This window comes from Equus asinus, chromosome X (genome assembly GCF_041296235.1).
Source record: "Equus asinus isolate D_3611 breed Donkey chromosome X, EquAss-T2T_v2, whole genome shotgun sequence".
Taxonomy (NCBI): Eukaryota; Metazoa; Chordata; class Mammalia; order Perissodactyla; family Equidae; genus Equus; species Equus asinus.
The window spans coordinates 42,852,685-42,878,827 of NC_091820.1; the positions used below are offsets into that span (position 1 = coordinate 42,852,685).

The 26,143-nt window shown below is 42.9% G+C and overlaps 1 protein-coding gene across 1 annotated transcript; it reads left to right on the forward strand.

Moving 5' to 3' along the window:
• The first annotated feature begins 478 nt into the window (after positions 1–478).
• NDP (norrin cystine knot growth factor NDP) lies at positions 479–26,143 on the forward strand. Its single transcript, XM_070502632.1, has 3 exons — positions 479–852; positions 15,107–15,487; positions 24,904–26,143. Exons 2-3 carry the CDS (start codon positions 15,314–15,316, stop codon positions 25,129–25,131), a joined length of 402 nt encoding a protein of 133 aa, XP_070358733.1. The 5' UTR covers positions 479–852; positions 15,107–15,313; the 3' UTR covers positions 25,132–26,143.

Here is a 26,143-nt window from a genome sequence, read left to right on the forward strand (position 1 = left end):
GTGTTTCTAAATCACATCTAAAGTTTTATTCTAAATTATGCAGACAAAGGCGCATATTAAAGTGCCATTCTGGATTTAATCATGGATATGCTGCTAAAAATCATTTAATGGATGAACAACTCAGAAAAGAAGAGCTCTCACCACCCACACACATCATGATAAACCTGGGCAGCGTTTTGCACTTGCTTCAACAGCCTCGCCTGACAAGTAGCTCTGATTCCCATCTTTCTCCTCTCTTACTTAGAATTTCAACTTCATCCCGGTCAGCTGGTGAATCGTTAAACAGAATGCCACACTGTCTTTGTATTTCTGAAACTAAGTGTCTTTACTGCGGACTGCACATCTTTATGGCAGCCACATGCGTGCCAAAGAATTAGATCCAGAATATTCATTTAGCCCCTTATTATTTCCGTAATACCAAAAACCGGGGCGGGGTGGGGGGGGGACTTCCTTGCCCTTGTTCTTCTATGTTGTTCCCATTGTAAGATGCTCCGTGGAAGGGAGCCCAGCGGAGGGCAGCGGCTGTGAGTCCCCGATAACTAACAAGCGCCTCACATTTCCGTGGCATTCCCATTTGCTAGTGCGCTGCTGCGGCCGCACGCCTGATTGATATATGACTGCAATGGCACTTTTCCATTTGACATTCTCTCTCTCTCTCTCTCCCTCTCTCTCTCCCTCTCTCTCTCTCTCCCTGTGTCGCTTAAACAACAGTCCTAACTTTTGTGTGTTGCAAATATAAAAGGCAAGCCATGTGACAGAGGGACAGAAGAACAAAAGCATTTGGAAGTAACAGGACCTCTTTCTAGCTCTCAGAAAAGTCTGAGAAGAAAGGAGCCCTGCGTTTCCCCCAAGGTAAGCAGGAAAACCAGCGCTGACGGCTTGCCTAGGAAATGACTTCTTTCCAAACCGAGCATTTCATCCTCCTTTCAGACAAAGAGACTACCTTTAAATACCACTTAAATTTGCATTAATTTAATTTGCATTAATCTGTAGCATGCTAGCATTGTGTTTTTTAAATGAACGGGTCTTTGAAGTCTGTGACAGAGCAGGGGAGCCTCACAGGGAGGCTGGAAAATCTCTTTTGGTTTGACTTAAAGAGATTTTATTTTCAAACTCTCTGCGTAGTTAGATGTAACTTTGTAATGGTTCTTATATTTGACCCTGTAAAAGGAGACTGAGAAGCAGCAACTTGCCGACATGGATTCCTGGAGCCCCAGTATCTTCCCCACCACCCTCATCCCTCTTACAATGGGGGCACTATTAACGCGGGCAAGCCTGCGAGTTTAAAAGCGCACTGTTTACTTTTATTACTACTTATGTATGCTGCTGATCTCCTGCCAGGGCTCTGCCGGAGTGCCTAGAATGACTTCAAACAATAGGCAACATTTATTTCTAGCTTTCTGTGTCACGCTTTGCAGGAATCCTGTTCCTTTGCACTCTTCTCCCAACGTGCAAGGACTTTGCTTCCATAGACGCAGTCAGGAGCGGTGGGGAGAGAGGAGGATGGGTTTACTATATGATTTTGATTGGGCAAAAAGTCCAAGGAAATGCATGCTGTTTGCCTTGGCCTTATTGCAAAGGGTTATTTTTAGTAGTCAGCTTGTCCCTGCAGCACCACCGATGCTACACTGTCCGAGCAGTGACCGGGAAAGGATGCTCCCACCAGCACAGGGACCAGGACCTGTAGGAATGACTCCTACAAACACCTGAGCAATATTTGGAGGGTTCTTTCAAGCTCCTGAATACAAATTCTCTCTTTAAATGAACAATTGGGCTGTAGGAGGCCTGGGCATAACTCTTTCTTGGGGGACGGGAAGTTTGACTGTGTACAGAATGTTAATGACTCAGAACGCCCTGTAACTGAGGCTCATTGTAATCGAGGAGCCCAGATAAACCTGCATGAAAAAGGGAGTCTCCCGTCTCTGCTGAGATTCAGGTGCGGGAAAGGAAGCTATTTGGCAAGATGGGAGCCCCACTTCATTCTTTGTAACTATCATTTATAACAGATATGGATGCTGCGAAACATCTCTCTTTTCGTTTCTAATATTAGCGTATTTTAATTACAAGGAACTGGCATTGGCAAATTGCTCCAATAGATAACATTAAATACCAGGTGCATCTGAAAACATGGAGATGCCTAAAATGCAGTGTTGGCTGAGGGTGTCAACCAAATACAGCATGGACTGCAGAATCCTTCTCAATTGTGCCTATAAAGCAAATGCAGATATCTGCCCATTTTCTTCTCACTAGTCTGGCTTCCGAAAGTAAACTGTCAGAGTTCTATTTGCCAATTTTCATTGTGGAGTGGGGACGTGGTTTATGGGGAACTTTTTCGATTTTCTTTAATAACTAGCCTAATAAGCATTGTTAAATGAAAATCTGGCTTTTGAATGAGTTAATTTACAACTTTGGGATATTACAACAGTTGGAGAAAGCCTGTAATGATACTATGGATTCTATTCCTACACAATATTACTGTGATTTTTGTTTAAAACTACTGCTGTTAAGGCATTTGGCTGAATGAAAATGATTTTCTTAAACTATTATTCAGATCATTATATAAGACTGTCTGAACACAAAATGCGATGTTTTGCATCATTTGCTTTAAAATCCATTTGGTTCAGGTGAAGGGAGAACTGGCTAAGGCCTTCCTGATGCCTGTGTACCAAGCAGCTGGCACCCACAGATGGAAACAAGCCTGTGGAGTTTTCAATCTTAATTCGAGTTCCAGTGACACTATCAAGGGGAAAATAAATCATTTTTCAATACATTTAACAATTTCCAACTCATTCATTTTCCTGGGCCCTTGAAAAATGGGGTAAGTTTCTCAGAATTGTAGCCACTGATGGTGGCCGGCAATTTCTACTGTATTTTAAGAACTCTCAGTTCAAGTATTATTATTCTTATTGGTTAATTATTCATTCCATCATTATTTTAATCAATTGTGCTAGTCCCGAGGGATGTAAAGGTGAATGAGACATTGTCCCACACCCTAATTCTCAGTCTGTACACTGTAGATTTTGGAACCGAAATGGACTTTGCCAATGGAGAAGCTGGGCAATGACTTCCATGTTATAACGAATCCTTTAAAATATCTGCTGGTACCCAGATTTACTTGAAATGATTGTCACTTATCAATGGGTTTTCTCTCCACTTATGATTAAGGGGTTCTTCTTAGGCCTTTACCGCCAGATCCTGGCTACACATCACTTGCACAGCTAACAAAGACCGGATATTTCCCGCCTGGGTAGAAGAAGCCTGGAAAAAGGGCAGTTTGTCCTTTCTCTGCTCCCTTGAGCACCCTTTGGAAAGGACCACGTGCTGTCTCTATCAGGGATAGCAGTGAGTCACCTACTCAGCAGCTGACATCAGGGCCACTTGATGAATCATTGAATTAGAAACATGCACAAAGGAAGATGCAGTCACTGTCTCCCACCACTTACTTGTCCCACCCCCAGGATCAAACCAGTGACCTCTGGATCTGGCCTAAATTCAACAAGCCCCTGGGAAGAAGTTGCCGGATGCTGTTCCCCAAACCCAGGTCTCCATGAGAGCCACACACAATGTTGCTTTCAAGTAATGCAGGCTTGTGTTTTCTGATGTGGGTAGGTTACTGGGAAAAAACCCTGAAGATAGCATCACCAGGGTCCTTGATTTGGTCCTTATCAGCAGATAATCCCCTGTGGCTGGATTAAAATGCCTCTGACTCCCTGGGGTGCCTGACTCACCCTAGCCAGCCCTCAGCTTCTTGGCCAGTGGCCTTCAACTCCATCCTCACCTCTTCCCATGGCAATCAGTTACTGTTACTTTGTCCAAGCCCCCTGGCTGGGCCAGTGGGAGCAGAAGGGATGGGGAGGCAGGTGGAAGGACTGAGAAGTGCTAAAGCAGAGGAGGGAAGCCGGGCCATGTGAATGTGGGTGAGCTCCAGGGCCCCGATTGCTGTGGCCTGCCCTGGCTGTGGTCAGCTGTCATTTCCTCTTCGTGTATGACACTGTGGAACATATTAAAATTTCTCTGGGATGGTATGTTTGGAATTCCTCTGATGCCCCACCTCACCAACTTACCCGGACAATAAAAGCAAGGTTGTAAGCCTTTGAACAGCTGGCAGGCTATATATTTCCCCTCTTTCTTTCGCATAATCTAATTCAGAAAAGAATCCAGCTAGACTGGCAGTGCCATGTCTGGGTACTTGTTTCCTGCAAGTCCTTCCTCCACCACCTCCTCCCGCCCTCCCTGGAATCTTCCTGGGCGGCATGTGGCTTTTCTTTTCTTTTGCTCTCCACCACTCCCACCCCGCCCCCTTTTCCCTTCGCCTGAGCTCCTTCCATTGTGAGCTTGCTCTTTGCTCTGCCTGTTTTCCAGACAGCCTGGGTTCTGTTCCATCGGGGGACAACAGCCCATGAGGTCTCCCCATCTCCATAGTATTCCCAGGATGTCATTCTTGGCAGCAGCTCTGCCGGGCTGATAGGATTGGGGGGCTTTTTGGAGCCCCGAGCCTGAAGCCACTCGCAGAGAGAAGCAGCCACATGGCTCGGCTGCCCTTTAGGCTGCTGAGAGCAGGACTGGAGTGACCCGGGTTGGCAGGGACAAGCATACCATCACAGTGACCCGCACATCTCCAGCAAAGGGCTGGGGGTGGGAGTGCTATGGGAACGCCCGGATGCACTTCGGCCTACATTAAGAGAAATGTGGTTATTCTCTGTTTCAGGGGGAGAGACAAGTGACTTGAAACAAAGCTTCCTGGATCCTTGGGCCATGCCCTGCCCCCTTTTTCCTTCCCACATCCTTTCCTTCCCAAGGAGAAAGAAGGAGAGACAGGACTTTTAATTTCGCTAGCATGGCTTGAATGTCTTTATGAAACCGGTTTGGTGAAAGGGAGAGGGGAGAAATGGATCTTGCATTGAGCCGACTAAAAATGCATGGGTCTGGGGAGATGGGGAGGGATTTTTCTTTCTTTCTCTTAACAGCAGAACAACAGATTGGTTTATGAGTTGCAAATGGAAGGAACTGGACTTCTCAATTGGAAGTTCCCATTTAAGAACCTCATGTAACCCCCTCTGTGCAGCATCCTTAAAAGATGCTGCTAATGTCCTTGGGACCAAAAGGTATTAAAGAGCAGTTTACAATGCAGCTTCCTATTCCTTTTCTTTTCCTGGGGGCTTTGGTAGTCTTTTCCGAATTAGCGAAAGTTCATTAAAAGACCCAAAAGGAAAAATTTAACACAGCTGAATTAAAATGAGTCTTTTTCCTGTTAGCTTGACAAGAAGAAAAAAAAGAAAGAAAAGAAAGAGAAAAAAGAACCAACTCCCCTCCTCTGCCACTTCTTGGGTTTTAATATGAATTATTCCATACAAGTCTCTAGACTAGAGGATCTATTTAAAGACGCCTGGCAGCATGAAGAGAGAGGGTAAAAATACAACCACTCTTTTGTCCATCAAAGGTTTTCTTTGGGAGGACATTAAGAGCATTCCTATTTTCCTGTCTGCCCCTGCCAGTGGCAACATTCCAGCTGGTAGTACCCACTCCTCACCAGTCAGATCAGCAACCTTGAACTTCTATGTTTGATCCTAGGAGAAAACAAAGGGTGGGGAATCCTTCCGAAACCCCCATGTGTGTGCAGCGGGGTGGGAGACGCTGGTACTGAAATGAGGGCTAGCTTGGCTGTGCAGGTTGCATGCTGCAAATTCACACACCCACACATTTGAGTTTTTGAGGAAGATTGTGCCGATGGCATTATTTCTGATGCCAGCTGCATCCGAAATCAGAAATTCACATCTGCAAAGCGTTTTTCTTGTGTGTCTGGCAATAGTTTGCTTGGTGCCATTTGTGCTTACTGTCCTCTTCATCAGAGGCTCTCAGAACTGATGGGTGAACGTATACTGCTAAGAGTCACACCCCCTAAACCCATTTCCAATAGTCAGAATGTAACACTCTGGATGGGGTTCACAGTCTGGAATAACTGCTTTGTTGTTAGAAAGAGTGCTGACTCAGAAAATTCAAAGAATGGGTAACTTCAGTTGGCAATATATCCCCAGTGCTTATAATCAGGAATTCCTCCAATGGGGGTCCATTTCACCCTCATGTCAAAATCTGCACAGGACCATTGACTAGTAGCTTTAAACTCGGTTGTATAAGATTCGCAGTAGATATATTTTTCTTTTTGTTTTTCTACAAAAGCTAAAAATTTTCGGACAGTTTTCTCTCTTCCAAGGCCTGGCTCAATCCCAACTTTTTCTTTTAAGCTGTGATCCAACCAATTGCAATAGCCTTTAAAAATGAAAGGGCAACAGGTTAATACATTCAAGAAGTTGATGAGCTGTCAGAGAATGCACAGGGGTGACCTTTCTGCAGTGCCACAAACCAACAATCGCCCTAAACATGGAGTCCCCTTCCATCTTCTATCGATAAGGAACAAAAATAGGGAGAGAGCAGGTCATGGGAGAAGTAACAAAAGAGAAGGGGAAAAGATTATTATTATTTTTTTTTTTTTGAGGAAGATTAGCCCAGAGCTAACATCTGCTGCCAATCCTCCTCTTTTTGCTGAGGAAGACTGGCCCTGAACTAACATCCGTGCCCGTCTTCCTCTACTTTATATGTGGGACGCTTGCCACAGAATCGCTTGATAAGCGGTGCGTACGTCTGCACCCAGCATCGGAACTGGCAAACCGCGGGCCACCGAAGTTGAATGTGTGAACTTAACTGCTGCGCCACTGGGCCAGCCTTGGGGAAGGATTATTTTTGATGCTCAAACTCTGCCACTGCAGATTTTCAAATAGCACAATTTCAGAAAAGAGAACTTCCCTTAATTTCACTTACTCCCTCCCATAAAGAGGGGTTTGAACTCTGAAATTGCCTTCTTTACTTGACGTTAGGAAAGGAGGTCAACTTTTTAAGTGAAAAAAATATCCCCCATTCTCAACTCTAAGCCAAATGTAGGCACACACATAACTAAAATGGACGTGAAGAATCAAAGAAACCCAATCCTTAATCAAAGTTTAATTTTTCTTTAAAACACGAGGCAACATTTTAGAACTTGATACATTTCTGTGATTTTCCCCCAAATTACGGGAAATTATTTCTTTTCAGAATTTTTTCTTTTGTGGTTTCAAATCCAAGGGCAGAAGAATGGAATTGTTATAGGAAGATTGGCAATCAAAAGACGTAGCTGTAGTGTGGGTGGTTTAAGCCAAGCAAGATACAAGCAGAAAACCAACAGCCTGATAAGTTCAGAGTTATTAGCAATATAGGGAAACATTTTTGTGTGATTTTATTTTAACTTTGACATAGGCCTGCGTCCACAAGCGTTCCAGATTGCAACTGGGCTGAATTTAGTATTCAAATCCCACCATTGGGCAGAAAAGGCAAATTGAATGGGGAATGGAAAGACTGAGTTGCTCCTATTGTTTATGCCCCATTTCTAACTAAGGGCTCTACAGCTGTTAGGTGAGATCACTACCCACCATTCCAAAATGCTGTTGTAGATGAGGAGATTCAAATGCAGCTTTGGAAACACTTTGCTGGACACTTTGAAGAAAAGCCAACATACTCATTTGGCTCCAGGGTAAAGGGGAGCCTGTACCCTGAGATAACATTGGTCACCTCTCTTCTCCTAAGACCATACCACAGCCAGCAGTGCAGTGGCAGGACCAGTGTCAAATTACATTAGCACCAGGGTCCCCAGAACACCTGACCACCTTTTCTTTGCCATAGGGAGAGTAGACATTCATGTGTTTTTGGAAGGAATGTGTCCCCTCGGTTGGGTTGGATATCTCAGAACTCTCGTGCTTTCTTTCCAAAGGGTCTTATACAAGGTGAGTGGTAGAGTGTGTCTCATTCTTCATGTGAGTGGGAGTGGGTGAAATGAAAGGAACCATCCGTTTCTGAAATTGCGCCATTTGAAATCATTGAAAGGGCAGCGGCAGATTTGGAATATCAAAAATAATCTTTCCTCCTTCTCTTCTGTCACTTTTTCTGTGGTTTCCTCTCTCCCTGTTTTTGTTCCCTGTTGGTGAAAAAGGATAGAAGGAGACTCCATGTTTAGGGCTATTGTTGATTTGTGGCACCGAAGAAAGGCCACCCCTAAGCATTTTCTGACAGCTCATCACTGTATCAGTCACAGCTTTTAGTGGGCTGGCTAGATTTACAGAAATCATCCAAATTCTCGGAGGAAAAGACTTCAACTGTATCGTGTTTCCTGATACATGGGTAATGAGACCTGGTCATTTCCAATTTATCCAAGATTTGTATTCTAAAAATCAGTTAGTTATGTCAACCTTTAAGAACTCAGAATGAGTCTTTCCATAGAAGTTATAGAAGCCTATAGAAACCCAGGACAAGATCCAAGAGCCACACCCAGCGGGCAACTCTTTTAGACCCAAGTCCCAGCCCAAGGCTTCAGGAATGTACCTCCCCTAACACAGAGGTTCTATACTTTATGAGGCAGAGTGCCTTGTCCTTGACCACTAGGACCTTATTCATTCTACATCTGCAGAGAAGACAACTCTTCTCACTAATCTTCTTCTATCCTGAACCAGAGCATCACAAATGGCCTCACTAGGGCATGAGGATCTGTGACTCAAGCTCAATTTAGAAATAAGGGTCATTCATGGGAAAAGTGCAGGAGGGTTGATAACCTATATCATCAGCCTATATCATCATCATCAAATGAAAGAAGTCTAATTCCAGCACGACTGATCACTATTAGCCTTTCTCCTTTCCCCGTTTGGTGGAGACTGGAAAGAAACACTACAAGTTTTAGGACAGCTTTAAGAGAAATAAGAACTGGTTAAATATCCTCGCTAACTGCTTCCTGTTATTAACAACACATTATTAATTTATAAATCTTATTTAGTACATTGTAAGCACAGAATCAATTGTTTATTAAGGGGTATTTTTATTTCAGGCCACCAATGTGGCCTCATCAAGGGGAAAATTCTTACAGCTCAGCCTTCAGTTTTGGCTCAGACACCATGTTAGAACTTGTTTAGGCTTTTTTGCAATCATTAACTTCTTGAGTGAGGAAAGAACTCTTTCTGTAATATTGCCTTGGGGAATATGCAGCCCCAAAGCAGGTGCTGGCCTCTGAGAAGCTTGGGTAAAGTTAGAGAATGTTAGAAATGGAGAGAACCATAGAAGCATCTAGACCAATCTGTTCATTTTGTAAATGAGAAATCTGAGTCCAAGAGAAGGCAAGTGAGCTGCTCAAGATAGAACAACCAATGATGGGAAGGTAGGGCTCAGAGCTTGAGGTGCCCCAGATCAGCCTTCCTTCCATCAGAGCAGACAACAGTAGAATGGTCTTTAGGTTTTGGCATGTAGAGGAATAGTTAACCAATATTTCTGACAAATGAGTGCAAAACACTGGGACATGGGACACTAACAACATAGGCTAGAAATGGGTTTGGGAGGAAGAGATGAATGTTGTATGTGGGAGTTTGGATAACAATGAAAACTTCCTCTAGATTTCCTGCAAACCAGGATTTTAAGTTTCAGCCAGTCTCAAAGTCCAGTCCTCACATGCCAGTCTCTCCCTAGACAGTAAAACTATTCAATCCAAGGGCACACACACAGGTGGGGCCACTTGACAGTCAGCTCATCCCCAGAAATTACTTCTATTCCCAGTCCTTGTTTTTGGACCCCTATTTACCCCAAGATTATGATTTACTGCTTCGTTCATGGGCTATATTTCTTCTTCCTTTTTGCTTCTCTCATCTCTTTTCTTCCTCCATCATCGCCACTGCTGAGTTTGGCCATGGTTGGCTAGTAATGCAGGTTGGGAGAACGCAGAGTCTCAGCCCAGTTTGGAGGCTGTTGTTTAATCACAAGGACATTGTCTTCTCTCTCCTAAGGTGGCACTAGGGGGGCAGACATTGCCTCACACACTCCCCTACCTCTGGCTGTAGAATAAACACCATGAGGTGACAGTGGCAGGAGCCACTCCCTTACCGCTGACCTTGCGGCTGCCCATCTTTGGAGATACCTGGGGCTGGCAGGCTGGAGGCCTGGCAGTGTTTGCAGTCAGAACCACTGCCTCTGGGTCAGCCCAGGCTTGGCTTCTTGGCTGCTACTGATGTGCTGCCAGATAGGAATAATATCAAACACCATTCATTGAGCTCACGGCATGCTTTATAAAATCCAACGTGCTGTTTACAGTTTATAAATTAAGTGCCTTGGGAAGAGGCATCTGACTTATTCTCCAAGGCATCTAGTTGACTAGATCCAATTGGAATTCTTTGAGTTCCTGGGAAGGGGCTACTTAGCACTTCACACTATCTGATTAGACCTAGAATTTCCTGCTTTTCTAATCCCAGTATGAAGTGTTATCTAGTGGCAAGCTTTCTTCTGCATTTAAGTCTTTGATTTTTTTTTTATCTTGGCAATTCCTTTGAGAGAGGCTCTGTGCTCTGCCATCTTTACCTTAATCATGCCTGATATGATTGTTTTAAATTATAGTAAACATCAAATAATTCTGTTACACTGATGCCATTCCAAAGTCATTATATTTTATCTGCTTAACTTGATCTTCCTAGAAATGATGAAATGCATGTTGGATATGAGTTAGATGTTAAGGGAGTTTATTAATGTGTCCAAAAAATTTCCCAGGAAAACAGCAGGCCAAGACTCTTTGCTTGTGGATGCAGTGAGCTGAAAGAGGGAAGTAGAATAAGACATTTTTTCCCCCTGACTCTTAACTCTTATCTGCTAGAGCAAAAGGAGACACATAGTAGGTGCTCAGAGACTATGTGTTAAGTAAATATTTGTAGAAAGAAGGCACGGGAGGCAATACCTGCATATATTAGTACTGAAAACAGCCTGGGGGGAAATCCGGATACTGAAGCAACACTCTCCCTTGCCTGGTAAGCAGGCCAAGAATAAGGCCATTCTTGGCATATGCCACTTGTCTTAGTCTGTTGCTGGAATAACTTGTGTGAAACCAGCACTTTACCCTCTGCCAGGCAGAAGGTCAGCCCAAGAGTGAGCTGATCTGTGGACACAACACCATCTCTCACCCAGGAGGCTGGGCCCACTGTAAGCTCTGCTATATTATTTCGCTGAGGATGACAGGTGGGGAAATCTGGGCACCAGTTGTTCTTTTCCACTGGTATCGTTTGGAGGGTAGCTCCAAAGTCGGGCACGCCGGCCTACGTGCCTCTCCTGCCGGCAGAGGCTCCACATTGGAGCTATTAGAACGTGGGCTCTGTACATCGGCCAAGTCCGTGTCTCAGACACTGTACCCGGAGCACGGAGCAGCCACAGGGCTACTAAGTTCAGCAGCAGAGTTGCTCTCTCATTCAATCCATCATTGGCTGGGCGGAGGTTATAAGTCCTGATAGGCAGCATTTGATTTTATGCTACATGGCTTTAAAAAATTAAAACAAATTGGAATTTTAATTTTGAGACAAATGACAGAAGCTCCTACAATACAGACATAGAACTTTTAGGCCGCCATAAAGTGAAGATCTCAAGTGATATAAATTTCCTTTATTCCTGATTTTCCTTTTTGTGAGCGCTTCCCTTGGCACTCTGCACATTCTCACCTATGCACACCCCAACCTACACAATGTTAAGACAACTCGACTCAACATCACTCTTTTCTTGAGCATTATGTTTATTTCTTCTTCAACACAACAGTATTGGTTCATTCAGTTCAAACACTTAAGGCAAAAATCCCAATATTATGCAGCAAGAAACTTACCTTTCTGTTTTGAGGGTTCCGTGAGTTCTGCAGCATATTTACATTGTCTCTTGCATTCTTATTTAGGAATTTAAAACTGAACAAAAAGTATCATGCCTTGTGAGTGTGTTGAAAGGAAAAATCTGTTTCTTACTAGTGGTGAAGCAACAGTTCCTCTGTTATTCTTTTATACTTTGTCTTTAATCATACTTCTGGGTTCAGTTTATTATCTTTAAAGAGAAAAATCAGATAAAGTTACATTTTGTGTGACATTACCTACCTATCAGTATAAACTTCATAATATTTGCTTGCAAAAGTGTTGTATTCACCTTTTGGGAAAAAGAAAAAAAAAATTTAACTGTGCTTGCAATTCAAGATGCTGCTACTAGGTGGCAGTAGTGCACAAGAACAAAATAGTCCACCTGGAAGAATATTTGACTAAGAAAGGAGACTAGCGTGTCTTCATATGTTTATAAGAAATAAAAATATAATACTACTAAAATACTCAAATTGGCACAAACATTAAACATCCATTAACTTGATTACTATTTTTAAACCAAGCTTTTAAAAGAGAAAGTATTTTTAACAGAAATTTTGTGTAGGTAATACATTCACAAATTTAAAAATCTACAAATTAAAAAAGGTACACACTGAAAAGTTTTTCTCCCATTCCCATGTTACAATTCCTACAGGTAACTAATTGTATTTGTTTCTTGGTTATCCTTCCAGAGCTTCTCTATCTAAATACAAATATATATATTCTTATCAACCCCTGTTTTAACACAAATCAGTACATAGAGTTTCTGCATCCTTCTTTATATGGTTGCATAGTATTCCATTGTATAAATATTGTATAATATATTTAACCAGTCCTCTACTGTTGAATATTTTCTGCTGTTTCTAATTTTATGCTATGACAACTAATGTTGTAGCGAATAACCATATGCTTGTGTGAATTCACATGTAGGATAATTCTCAGAAGTGGAGTTGCTAGATCTAAATTATATACATTTGCAATTTTAATAGGTATCACCAAATTGACCTCTATAAGATTTGTACCAATTTATACTGTACTGTCTCCAAAATGGCCCTGTTTTCCCCCAGCCTTGCCAACAGGGTGCATGATCAGATTTTGGAATTTGTAAATCTGATCGGTTGAACAAAGTATCTCGAAGTACTTCCATTTTTATTTCTCTTAAATGAGTGAGGGTACCCATCTTCTGTGGCTAAGTGTCCTTTATTTTTCCTTTTCTGTGGAGAAAATGCAAACGCCAACAAATACAACCACACATACACATATGCAGGGTTTGTTATGGATGTTGTTGCTTGTTTTTTACAATCATGCTATACATGTTTTTCTTTCATTTGCTTTGCTCATTTAACCATATCTCCTGGCCATGGCTCTGAGGAGAAGTTGCTGGCAGTGAGGAGGGAATGTCTGTTTTTCCCTTCATCCCTTTGCCATTAACTCCTGGGAGAAATATCTGTAGACTGGAGTGGTGAAAGGAGAAATCTAATAAATTCTCTTTCTGAGACTAATTAAGGCTTCAAAGAAACAGATAACCACTTGGGATAATTTAGTCATATCAAAACTCAAGAAATGGTCAGTAATATTGCAGCCTCTGAACATGGAACCCAAGAAAGCTCCAGCTTTTTGAGCCGAAGTCTTGGTGAGTTTCAGTGAAATGTGCTTAGGAAATCCTATAATATGCAGCTGAAAAGAAAATTTAAAAATGTCTTCTGTATTCTTTGCTCATTTGGAGTGTTAGGCTCAGGTTTGATCAATTTTAGTGAGATGTTGCCATTAGCATGCACATAAAGGAAAGTGGTATAAAGTTGTATGAAAATATGGTCTCCTCAACTTTAGAATTCTCTTCTGCATATGGAGATGGTGGTAACTGAACCCATTAGTATCAAGTGCTGGCATTTTAGAGCAAGAGGGTCATGCACATGCCATCTCTTCCAGTTCCCCTGCTCTACAGATGAGGAAACGGGGGCTGGAACCGTTTAAATGACCTGTGCAAGGTCCTTCAGCTAAGTAATTATAGCGCTAGAGTCCAGGTGGGTCCCCTCATTACTAGTCCCTGCCCTTCCTGCAATTTATAGGACCTCCCTGAAACATACACGCTGAGGTTTTGCCATTGCAAGGGGTTCTCTGCTCTGAAACAGCCCTATGTCACACACTCTCTTCTGCTTGGGATCCCCTGCTCCACACTCACAGGACAGCTAATTGAGGCTAAGTGGGTCTGGGGACAGTCTATTACAGCAAAACTAATTGACTCATATGGAATCGAACTTCCAATCTTGGTCTTACCAATACTTTGCCCTGCTTATTCAGAATGTCCATGAGTAGGAAGTTAAAAAAGATGTTCTACTATGAACAAAATAATCAAACTTTTATCTGAAATACCTCTGAAAGCTTTTCTGAAGCTATAATTATCATGTTATTTTTGTTTTGGATGTAATGTCAGGTCCCTCCAGTTTTCCTAAATATTTGAAAATATTTTTGATACTCTCTGTCTTCTGGTGTGATAAAAAGCATCAGTGTTGGCCATACCTGTGTGTGTGCGGGGGCGGTTAGTGAGGTGATTTAGGGAGCTCTCTGGACCCCAGTCCTTTGTCTAAGAGTTATGTGATTAAAAGAGCAAAGCAAATTTCAGGAAAATTGGTATAGCGTGATCCCATTTTAATGGTAAGTCTCTGCTCCAACAACCACTTACTTTTTCAAATTATACCATGTGTTCAGGCTACAAAGGCTCTGCAGAAATGTGTGACTCTGTTGGTAAATACACATCTGTTGCCTTAACCACACTGGAGGCCAGTTAGCATAATGTGTATGTCAGATGCAGTTTGTCATTGATGCTGGGTGGCACGCGGCTTAAAACAAAAACAGGATGAGCCCAGAGAGCAGTAGTGGAAAACTAGGTGGGTGGGTGGGTATGGACTTGGAAATGGAAAATGTACTTCCTGTGGGGTATGACCTGTGTTCAGTAGTGCTGACCTGCCTCCTCTCTAGCCCTGTAAGCTGATGTTAACACCAAAGCTGACTGAGAAACTGAATAGGCCCTCCCACTCCCGCCAGCTAGGGATAAGGATGAGACCACCCAATTCAGTTATGCTGTGGCTAGAACCACATGTTTAATCTTTACCGTGGGTTCAAACTATTCTTGCTCCTAGAAACATGGACTCCAGCAATTAAAGTCAACATGTGCTTCCATTAAACCATTGTGTTTACCTCCAAATGGTTATAAATATGCAGCATAAGCTATGGGGGGCGGGGTGGAATGGATGACAGCTTATGCTAATGACACTCTAGAAACCAATATTGTCCACTCAAAATGACATGGAAAAATTCTACTCTATACCTCATGGGTTCTATTAGTGCTTCTGGGTAAATGTTTCTGGGGGAAATAATTTCTGTTTTCATTCCAGCTGTGCAGCAGATACTGTGATGATGGATTGCAAGTGCAAAGAGTAAAACGAAACTCAGGCATACAAAGGACAATGACAACCAGAAAGCTTCAGCAAGATCCTGCCCTTTCCTTGAAAGGAACTGGATCCTAGGAGGTGAAGGCATTTCCAATTTTTAGTCCTCTGCCTCCCTCTGCTGTTCCTCTTGAGAAGCTTTTCCTTACAACAATGAGAAATCATGTACTAGCTGCATCCTTTTCTATGCTCTCCCTGCTGGTGCTAATGGGAGATACAGACAGCAAAACGGACAGCTCATTCATGATGGACTCGGATCCTCGACGCTGCATGAGGCACCACTACGTGGATTCTATCAGTCACCCATTGTACAAGTGTAGCTCAAAGGTAAGACCAAGATCTCTGTGAGGGTAGCATTACCTCCAGAAACAGGAGAGAGGCCATATTCCTTTGTCAAGGGATGGAGAACTACGATCACAGCCCAAACCCGAGCTATATGGCTGACCCACAGGGCTTGTAGGAGAATCATGCTTTTAAGGTTTCCCACCATGCTTTGCACTTTTGTCAGCAAAGCTGCCTAATTGACCATGTGCACACCCAGCAGCTTCTCAGTTTTCAGGCTGCTCAAAATCAATAGGAAAGGCTAGAGGGTTCTCACAATAAAATTGTTGCTAAACACAAGGCAGGTGTGTTTCGTCACTGGCTGTGAAATTTATAAGCAGTAGAGTCCTTTTTCAAGAAACAAAAATGGAGTCTACAAGTTATTGTAACTCCTCCTACCTTCCCCAGCAATAGAGAGGAAGGGAATGCAGAAATGTGATTGGGTGATGAAACATACTTCTTGGGTGGCTCTTCGAAAAGTTTCCTGGAGAAATAGTTGGTCACTGGCCTTGTGATCCAAGCCTTTCTCCACTTGCCATGTTTATGTTAAAATGGTTTCAAAAGATAAACAGCAATTTGATAATTTATTATTTTTACATTGATTATCCAAATCATTCTTATCTGGAGTCGATTGTATGTTTTGTGCACAGGCAACCTATGCAATTGATGCTTCAGTGTTGAGACAAGGTGTATGAGGAAATACTATGCTTCGAGGGCCACCAAGACTGGCCAGCCACATGGATCACCCAGAAGGGAGGCACATAGTAGGGAAGAATGGACTCAGAATGAGAGTTCTCATGACTGTCACCGCCCCCAAACAGTCACACAAGTGAAATTTGCCCAAATTTGGTAAATAAGAATTTGTTTAGCCCAACCTCAGAGATTTTCACTTTTAGTCCTAAAACTAAAACCACTCAAATATTCTCATATTTTTAAAATTACCATATAGTTAGGAAGCTTTTGTAATATCAACCACTAGAATTAAGACCATATAAGTTAATCTCTCTATCCTCCTTTTAAAAAAATTATGACTTCTGTCTGCCTATAAAAATTTCCATAACTTCTCTGATTATGGCTCAATGATGATGGTTTGTTTTAGTTTGAGGGGGATCAGAATTTGAAATAAATCACTTTAAACGTTATATTAATAAGATCTATGACTGTGGGAAAAAATAGAGACTTTCCACTTAAGAAAAACCTTCTGGCTCTTATTTGTACTTGTAGAACTAAAAAAAAGGAGTAAATAGATAAATTTTGCAAGACTGCAATCCTGTCTTAGGAAAAAAAACTAAAACAAATTGAGAAAAAAGATGGGATGTGTTTTTACAACTGTGATTGTTTAGAAATTGTAGGTCTGAGTGAGGTTGACTGGAGCAATTATTAGCTTCTCCTCCCCTCCCACTACAGATAGCACTAGTATTTAGTGTTTCTCATTCCATAGATGATTTCTCCCTCTGTTAAATTTTCCTCCATAATCATGGTTCTTTAAAAAAAGAATTAGAATTATTTCAAAGAAAGTGTCAATGTGATGATAGGAAGGAACAGAGAAATAGAAGCATCTGTAAAAACTAAAAAACAATCTGGAAAGATTTGGTGAAATGATGGAGGAGCGCCTTAGCAATTATCACGTTAGTTAAGGGAAGGTCAAAGAAGAGGTGTCATTAACTCGAACCCAACAAGCTCACAGTGCTTGGGTGTGAGTCCTAGAAATGGACTTTAGTCTACCTTTGTTTACCTCTGTTCCTTCCAGAATGCCATGGTAAATAGCTCCAAATTGTGATAATAGGAGAAATGTTTGTAATTTCATGGGAACAATCTGTTTTCAAACATCCCAAACTATCCCAAATATAGCAATAGTTTTATGTAAATGGTGCTTGTAATTGTAAACCTTTCTTCCTTGGCCATAAAATATGCCTGGCAGAATCTCAACTACCCAGACCTTTTCTGGATTAGATTTTCTCTGTGTACCCAGGAACAAAAAACGTTTTTCATTTTGAAATATTCTATAATTCTCGACTCTCACAGACTCAGGCTGGTCTTGTCTCTAATGGGTCTCATTTAACGAAATTGTTCATCTTCATTAGCCTGTGTCTAGAAAACAGGCAACGGGGGTTTTTACAAAGAAGAGTCTAAGGTAGATTTTTCCTCTTTGCAAAAATTTTCCCTCAACATGATGTTCAATGGCCGTTATTTACTAGACACACGTCCACTGTTTGCCTGTCAATTGTTAATGCTTCCTGACTTACATTTCTCCAGTGTCTCGCCTCGGGAAGATAGATGAAGGGGAGAATGTGACCCAGGCTCAGGGAAGGGAGGGTGTAGGCTTGAACAGCTAATATATGTCGTGCACCTTATAATATATGGTCTAATCTTTGCCAACAAACCTGTGAAGGAAGGCATTATCATTTCCGTTTTACCACTAAGGAAAACTGAAACCTAAAAGAAGTATTAAGTAGATTGCTTGACGTTATTTAGCCCGGGAATAGCGATGTCTGCGTCGGAGCATTCATCTTTCAACTCCTTGGGTCTTCATATTGGTGGGACACAAGTTAAATGTAGGAGTCACTATTTAGAAGTCCAGGCTCATCTTCTGATCTGCTGGAAATAACGATTTATACTCAGCAATCTTCCTAGAAAATAGAAATAGTGAAAGCTTTTCTGGGAGCCTTCGATGAGACCGTCTGTTCCCCTTGCCCATGAACTTGCAGCTGGTCAGCCCCAGGGCCTGTTGTCCATCTTCTAGCAATTCAGGAAAGGGCAGAGATGGATTGAGGCAGAAAAGACTGGCCGCAGTGATCCACCAAGGAGATCAGTGTGGCCACAGATTAGGATGCGCCTGGTAGCTTTCAGTGGTGACAACACCTAGAATTGAATACAAAAGATCCTGGGAATGGCAGGTTCATTGACAATCTTCCCTGCAATTTTGAATCAGTGAAGGCTGTAGAGCAAACAAGCAAAAGGTCAGTGATTAGTGAAAACGAGTCTGCCTGGAGAATCTTTAAGAGAACTGAGGCATCCCAGACTTTGAAGTGAGAGACCTGTTTTCAAATTCCAGCTCCATAGCTTGCCAAATGGGTGACTTTGGGGGAAGTCAAGTAATTCTTTAATGCTTCAATTTCTTCCAATGTAAAATGGAGCTAATGCTGTCTACCTGAAGGTGTGGGTTCGGGTACTGGTGATAATATTTGTAAAGCATTCAGCACAGTGTCCAGCATATAATAGACGTTAATAAATGATACTATGAGCTTGATGATGAAATTATAAACTGGACAGGTGTTTAGACTCATTTTTCTATTTTAGTCACTACTGAGCCCTCAATAACTGTTGGGATCTCCTACAGCCTTAAAGGATTAGGAAAGTGAACCTCAGTGTAGTTCTTGCTAAACACAGAAACCTGGCAGAGGTGGGGGGAGCGTGCAGAAGAGCAAAGTAAATGTAAGCCACTGTGCTGGGTGCTAAGAGGGGGGATAAAAGAGAAACAGATCCTGCAATCTGAACTTTCTTCCCAGGTGAGTGGAGGAAGGAGGGTTTGGAGGGAGGAAAGTTCTGGATTCAGGCCAGGGAGGGGTTTTCAGGAACCCAGGTTGGGAAAGCAAGCCGGTGGGGCAGGCCTGTGAAGTCCGAGTTGGGTGAGGAGTGGGAAATGGTGGCTCCAGGCCAGAGGCATGGAACCAGGGCATGTGGTTGTCTGAACTCTGAAGGGCCACAGGAGCGGCAGCAAAGAAGGAGGAGGAGAGTTCAGGGGACAAAGCCTGGGAAAATTCCCAGAGGAGAAGGGACCTGGCATGCCAAGGGCTGAGCCTTGGGGTTGAGAGGGAGCAGTTAGGATGCCCAAGCCATCTCCTAATGCTGCCCACGAAGCTCATAGTGTGGTAGGATAAATGAGGGGAGTCAGGAATATCAAGTTCATAACACAATTAACTACTGGAGAGATACGACTTGATTTTTAAAGGAATAAACTTATGCTTCATGCCTGCTATGTGCAGGCACTGTGGTAGGTACTGGAGGCACAAAAGTAGGAAAAGAAAGACAAAGTTTTGTCCCTCATAATGCTTACCAGTAAATGGGGGAGAGAGGGAAGGGAAGTGTTCTGCGTATAAAGATCTCTTGGTGTCAGTTTGAGTTGTGACCAGACTAAAGGGACCAGGTGCCAGTTGGAGTTTGTTGAGTCCCCATGCTCCCTGTCAAAGCTCCCCCCACCCCCACCCTGCTTCGTTCCCCTGCTTGCAGTTTTGTTGATGCTCTCAGCCCAGCACAGGCCCTTTGGAGGTTGACCTGAGTCCCTAGAGACGAGCTGAACAGTCATTTATTGAGGGTGTTGGCAAGGGCAGGAATGGGAGAGGCATGGGTGAATCTTGTTCCCGAGGAGAAAGGGGGTGCTTCAAGGGGTGCCATGGAATAAGAAGTGCACCGTGTTTACTGCTGAGAAAAAGGCAAAATCTGTTTCTCACTCATTTGGGGTAAAATAGCCAAAACCCTGTTCTATGGTGGCACAGGTCGGTCTTCATTCTGATGTTAATAGAGACATCTAGTCAGTCATAGCCTGAGCTAGGAATTCATGGGGGCTCCCCATGACAGGAGAGAAAAGTGGCTTTGGTGAATGGTGAGAGTCTTTCAACAAAAGGTGATGAAAACCATCTGTGTTTGGACTTTTTCTCACTCAGAAGATAGTTGTGTATTGCAGCAGAAGATATAACTGTCTAAGAAGTATGGTAGGTCACCAGAGAGAGCAGGGACCTGAGGTCTCTGGGTGCAATCCTTGGTCTGGACCCAGGAATCACAGCCGGCTACAGCCCTCACAATGTAGCCTGAATGCACCCTTGACCAACTTGAGCATCTTATGAAACATGAGGGCTTGACAAGCTGCCTGTCATGGCCTAACTGTACTGCGCAGTGGTTAGGAGAGAATGCTCAGGAATCAGGCTGTCTTGTTTCAGAATGCTGGCCCTCCATGATACAGCTATGTGACTTCAGGCTGGTAACGTACGATCTGCCTTTTAATTTCTTAATTTGTAAAATGAGGAGAGTTTACCTTTTGAAATGGTTAAGAATTAAGTTTCATGTGAAGAGCTTGGCACAGTGCCTGGAGCCTAGTAAACGTTTGATGCAAGTTATATATCATCATCATTACTGTTCTTTTATTATTACCCAAGGACCTTTCGTTACTCTTAGCCTCAGCACAGGGAAGCCAGATTAGAACATGAAGAAGCCTGTCCTTGAGCAAACACTCTGAACCTGGCAGCTCTGTTCTTATTGGACAGAACTGGCTTTCACTGGAGCTGGGTGACTCCAAGGCTGGGAGGTTATAAGGGGCTGTTGGAGAAGTTTCCCAGCTTCCTGACATCAGGCCACTTGTTTGGGGAACATCAGATAGCAAAAGTTAAACTAGACCCAAAGCAGATAACATGTATCTGTCACCCACCTGAGCTGTGAGAAGTCAACAGAAGGTCATATGAGCAATAACCAACTGTTCAACCCAGTCTTCTAACAGTGAAGCTCCATGTGAGTTCTTTGTCAAAAGAAGTTCATTTCCTTATTTGATAATGAATCAAATGTGGATGTGGATGCTCTCTATTAAGAGCAGTTAAGTGCAGTGTAAAATGCAGAGGAGTCTTCCCACGTCAGTAAAACACAGCTACATCACCCAGGCATGAGGAATGTTCATCGACCACAACTGGGGGCCAATGTGTTTTGACAGGTGAACTGATGTTTGAAGGTGTCAAAGGTTTATTGAACTGAAGGATGAATTGGTTAAGGAGTTAGAGAGTGTGCAGTACCATCCAATAAATTGCTTGTAATTCTTGGGAGTCCCCAAATCGTTGGGGGATGAAGCTGGGTGAGGGTCTCGACAGTGGAGGAGTTCTTATTTAGCACTGCCATGATTCTCAGCAGATACAGCTCTGCGTAAGCTTGGAGGTGATGATGATGTGTCCAGGAAGCCCATAGGAAAGAGGTCAGACTTGTGTGTCTCTGGTTATAATATGGATAGGGCTCCCAGAGGCAGGTCAAAGTAGATTAGAGAAGGGTGTGAGTTGGCTCATGCCTCAGGAAACCATCTTGATATCAAGAGGAGGGATATTGTGGTGGTTTAGGCCAGGGATTTGGTTTTAAACAGACCTGAATTTGATTCCAGCTCTGCCTTTTACCAGATACGTGAGTTTGGGCAAGTTACTTCAATGCTGTAAAGCCTCAGTCTACTCATCTGTAATAATAGTACAGATAATAATAGTACCTTTCACATGGGATTGTTATGACAATTAAATGTTGTAAGCAATCAACAAATGTTAGCTGCCATTATTATTATTAGCTAAATGATCACTGCCTAGTGATTCCCCTCGAGCAGAGCCTCTCAAACTTTAACGGGTTCAGAGCCCTGCTCCTCAAAGTGTGGTCATTAGCCCAGCAGTACTGACATCAACTAGAATCTTATGAGAAAGGTAGAATCCTTGGCTTCACCCCAGAATTACTCAATCAGAATCTGCATGTTAACAAGATCCCCAGCTGATTCGCATGCACGCTACAGTTTGAGAAGCTCTGGTCTGGAAGAGATCAGAAGCGATCATTGAATCTGAAACACAGGTGAGGCAAGACAGAGACTAAAACGTGAAATATCAAGAATGAACCTGGAAAGCGGATGTTTATCCCTTCTGTTCCTTAATGATACACATTTATGGATTTTATCTTCCAAACCCCTGCTTTACCCCTCCAACACTGTACACAAAACAGAGCTAGATATTGATATAGTTTCCAGCTTTGAGATGGGATCTATATACTGGGAATCTCCGGGAGAGGGAATTTGCATATGTGTGTTGAGAATCAATAATTGTTTCATAGTCTCTTTGAGGAGAGGGCATTGAATTTGGCAGCGGAGAATAGTTGGGATTTCATCAAGCAGAGCTGGGAGGAAAGGGCATTCCCGAGAGGGAAAAGACGTGAGTGAAAACAAGAGACAGGGAAATTCAGGGCAGTTCCACTGACCCCTGAGTAATTACGGTTGATTGGAATAGGGAGCGGGTGATGAGAATGAGAAGAGTTGTAAGTTTGGAAAGATGTGAAATTCAGGTCATGGAGGCCCTTTACTCCTCAGGATTTTGGATTTTATTCTGAGGGCTAGGAGTAGCCACTGAAGGTATTTATTATACATGTCTGTCCGTTCTCCCTGCCCAGAAGATTCAGCTCCTGAGGAAGATGGGCCCATTGGAGATGGTCCCAGGTTCTTCAGTGCTGGAGTCCTTGTCCTTCAGAATGAGCTGAAGGTGGAGCTTGAGGCCTTGAAAATTTTTAGTGAAATCACTAACAGGTTAGTTCTTCTACACATGGTCCTACATCGCTCACAGGTCATTTTATAGATAGTGTAAAATATATAATTATAACTACAAAATATACATAATTGCCTGGTCATTCAAGGTCTACATTTGGTTCACTTGTATGTGTATCATTTGAGTATGATGCACCACCTTATCTTTGTCCTTCTGAATTAAGTCTGCTGGCACAGGTTTGCTGTATCCACCCAGGCTGAAACTGGATCTCTAAACACTCCATTTTGGGAGGGAACTCTTTGAATAACTGCTTAGTTTGTCTAATAGATGATCTGCACTAGAGATGAGCAAATTTAACACTACTCCAAGCCAGGTGTCACAGAGCCCTTCCTATGTACTGGCGGATGTGGGACAAGGGACTGGGGAAGACCTTGGACTCTCTGTCACAAGGGGGATGGGTGTCGACACCAGGGACTGGCTCATGGACTCCTGACCCATGGCATAATCTCTCAAAATCTATTTTACATCTTGTTTGTTTTGCCTGTCAATGTGAAGAACAGGCAGGATAGAAACAAAGCTTTAATAAAATCAAAACAGGCCACAGCTGCTATTTTCTCTCTGCCTCTGTGATCTTTCAGAAAATAAATTAGTTGGTCTAGTCCAACTTATTATTCACCAAGCCTTGTTAGTTGTTGCCTAGTATCTCATTCTCTTGTTGGTTGCTAAGGGATTGTTGGATTCATCCCAGAAATTTCTCAGATAATGATGTCAATAATCTATAATTACCCTTCCCTTCCTTTTGGGAAGATGGGCAGGCCATTTCCTTCTTTTAATCCTTAGGTACTTAATTCTGTCCTATAGGATGATGTCAGAGATAATAGCTGGTGAGTTTTTAATAATAACTGCTAATTCCTAAAATGTCATGAGGTAAATGTCAAACAGTTTCATACATATATATGTATTTATATCTTTTAATCTTTTATATTTGAATGGTTCTGCTTTTTATGTTACCGTTGTTGGTTCTGAAATTATAGGGCAAGTTTTTCTCTATTACTTAATATGAAATTCACCAAGCAGGGCCCTCCCACATAAACGTGGACCAATAATCTCGGATTGCCCCCACTCTCTGTGCCCCAATATATAAAAGGTTATATAGCTGAATGAATCAAGCTGCCCCACCCTACGCCATCCATGACTGCCGCTCCCAGGATAGCAGGATTTATGTATGGGACACATAAATGAGCCTCTGGTGTATCCCCTTAAACTATATACAAATTATTGAGTGTGTGCCCATTGTTCCAAGGATAGCTTTGGTAGTTTGCACTGGATTCTTAAAGGAGTCTGTTTACAAAACCCGGATTCAAAGCCACTATAAAGAACACACAGCCTCTGTTCCTCCAGCCCAAGCTTTATTATCATCTTAACCTACCTTTGGAAATGGAGATGGTCAGAGTGAGTGCTTCCTAATGTTTGCCCTAAATGACTCTGAAGATGCGATTGTGCAAATCTCAGACCCTTCAGTGCATAAGCCCAGAAGTGTGATTCCAGGGCCCCAAACATACCTTGTTTCCGCTCATTCTCTTATCTCAAGTTGTAGTGCCCAGAATATTTCCTCCTAAGTATCACTCAGGTTACCGTCTTTTTCTTCTTCAGAAACCATATTCCTTTTCTTTAGCAACTTTCTGCACATAACGAATTCCTTCTTCCTGTCGTCATTCTTTATTTACTCCCTAATTTCAATTTCGAATGGCTTTCTGCATTTCGAGACTGGTAGAATTGGCATTGGGCCAATGGTAGACTACCACCTATCAGGAGAAATTTCTTTTGTTCTTTGGTTTTCATTTGCACGTTGTGGTGGTGGGCCTCTTCCAGTGCTTCTAAACCCTCAGTGCACATCAGAATCACCTAAGGAGCTTTGAAAACCACAAAAGCCTGGGCTCTACCCCAAAACATTTTAATTCAATTGGTCTGAGATGGGGTCTGAGTGTTGACATCTTAAGAACAAGTTTGCCAGGTGATTCCAATGTGCAACCAGAGTTGAGAGCCACTGGTCTAATCCAGCAGGAATTGGCAACGAGTGGTAGGGCCTTTTAAAGGATGCTGTGGGATCTTGGCTGAGGTTTTGGCTTCCCTGCAGGGTAACCACTTCTCTTCTCTCCCCAGATGGTGCTCCTGGCCAGGTGCGAGGGGCACTGCAGCCAGGCGTCACGCTCCGAGCCCTTGGTGTCCTTCAGCACTGTCCTCAAGCAGCCCTTTCGCTCCTCCTGTCACTGCTGCCGGCCCCAGACCTCCAAGCTGAAGGCGCTGCGGCTGCGCTGCTCAGGGGGCATGCGACTCACGGCCACCTACCGGTACATCCTCTCCTGTCACTGCGAGGAGTGCACCTCCTGAAGCCTGCTGTTGCGTGGATTCTAGATGGGACAACCTCCCCCGTCGCCGAGGCAGTTCAACCAGCCAGGGGAGGACTGGCAAGAAAAGAGTTAGGGCAAAAAAAGATGCATCAATTCCCATGGGATTCTGCATATTCTAGTAATAAAGACTCTACAGGCTTGTTGACAGAGAAATACTCTGGGAATTTGTTTTCCATTCCCGTCTCCTTTTCTTGGTACAATTTCTTTTGGTTCCTTTTCAGATTCAGGCATTTTCCCCCTTGGCACTGAATGCTGTTCACTTCCAACAATACAGCATTAGTGGGAAAATGGGCCCCCATGCAAGAGTGGGTCAGGCTGTCACTGTTTGGTGCAGATTAGGGAAGCATTCACTTTGGAAAACAGGAAAGCCCAACTCTTTCCCGGACATCGTCTTTTTTTTTTTAATCTTGTCATTTGGTCTAAGGTTGCCATTGCTGCTAAAGGCCACCAATTTCAAATTCCAAGCACCAACTATATGGGTATGTTTAGCCAGGTTCACTCACAGCCAGCTAACCTACATTAAAATAACTAACAAACGGATTCTCTTATGTGATGCTGGAACTTCTGATAGCCGTAATTATTATTCAGAAATGTCTTTTGAAAAGTAAAGGTGGCATAAAGAATTTGTCACCTGAAGGCTCTCTCAGATAAATTATGGTAAAATTCTGTAAGGCAGTAGACTTTTAAAGACCTGCACAAATACGGATCCTGCACTGACGTTGAAAAAGGCATATACATACTAGTGGCATGGAGAATGCACTCTACTCATGCATGCAAATTAGACAACCAAATATGACTCTATTTGTGGGTGTGCTATAGCTTTAGCCATGTCGCAGGCATCATTCTCTAACATTCATTCGTCCATGTGAAGCTTGCTGCCAAAATGGTGGCCTGGCTCATCTTCTGAACATTTGGTTCAAATGTATTTTGGTCCTTGAGGCTCAAAATTGGAGTTATTCCCATGTTTTGAAATAAAAAGAGTATCTTCAAAA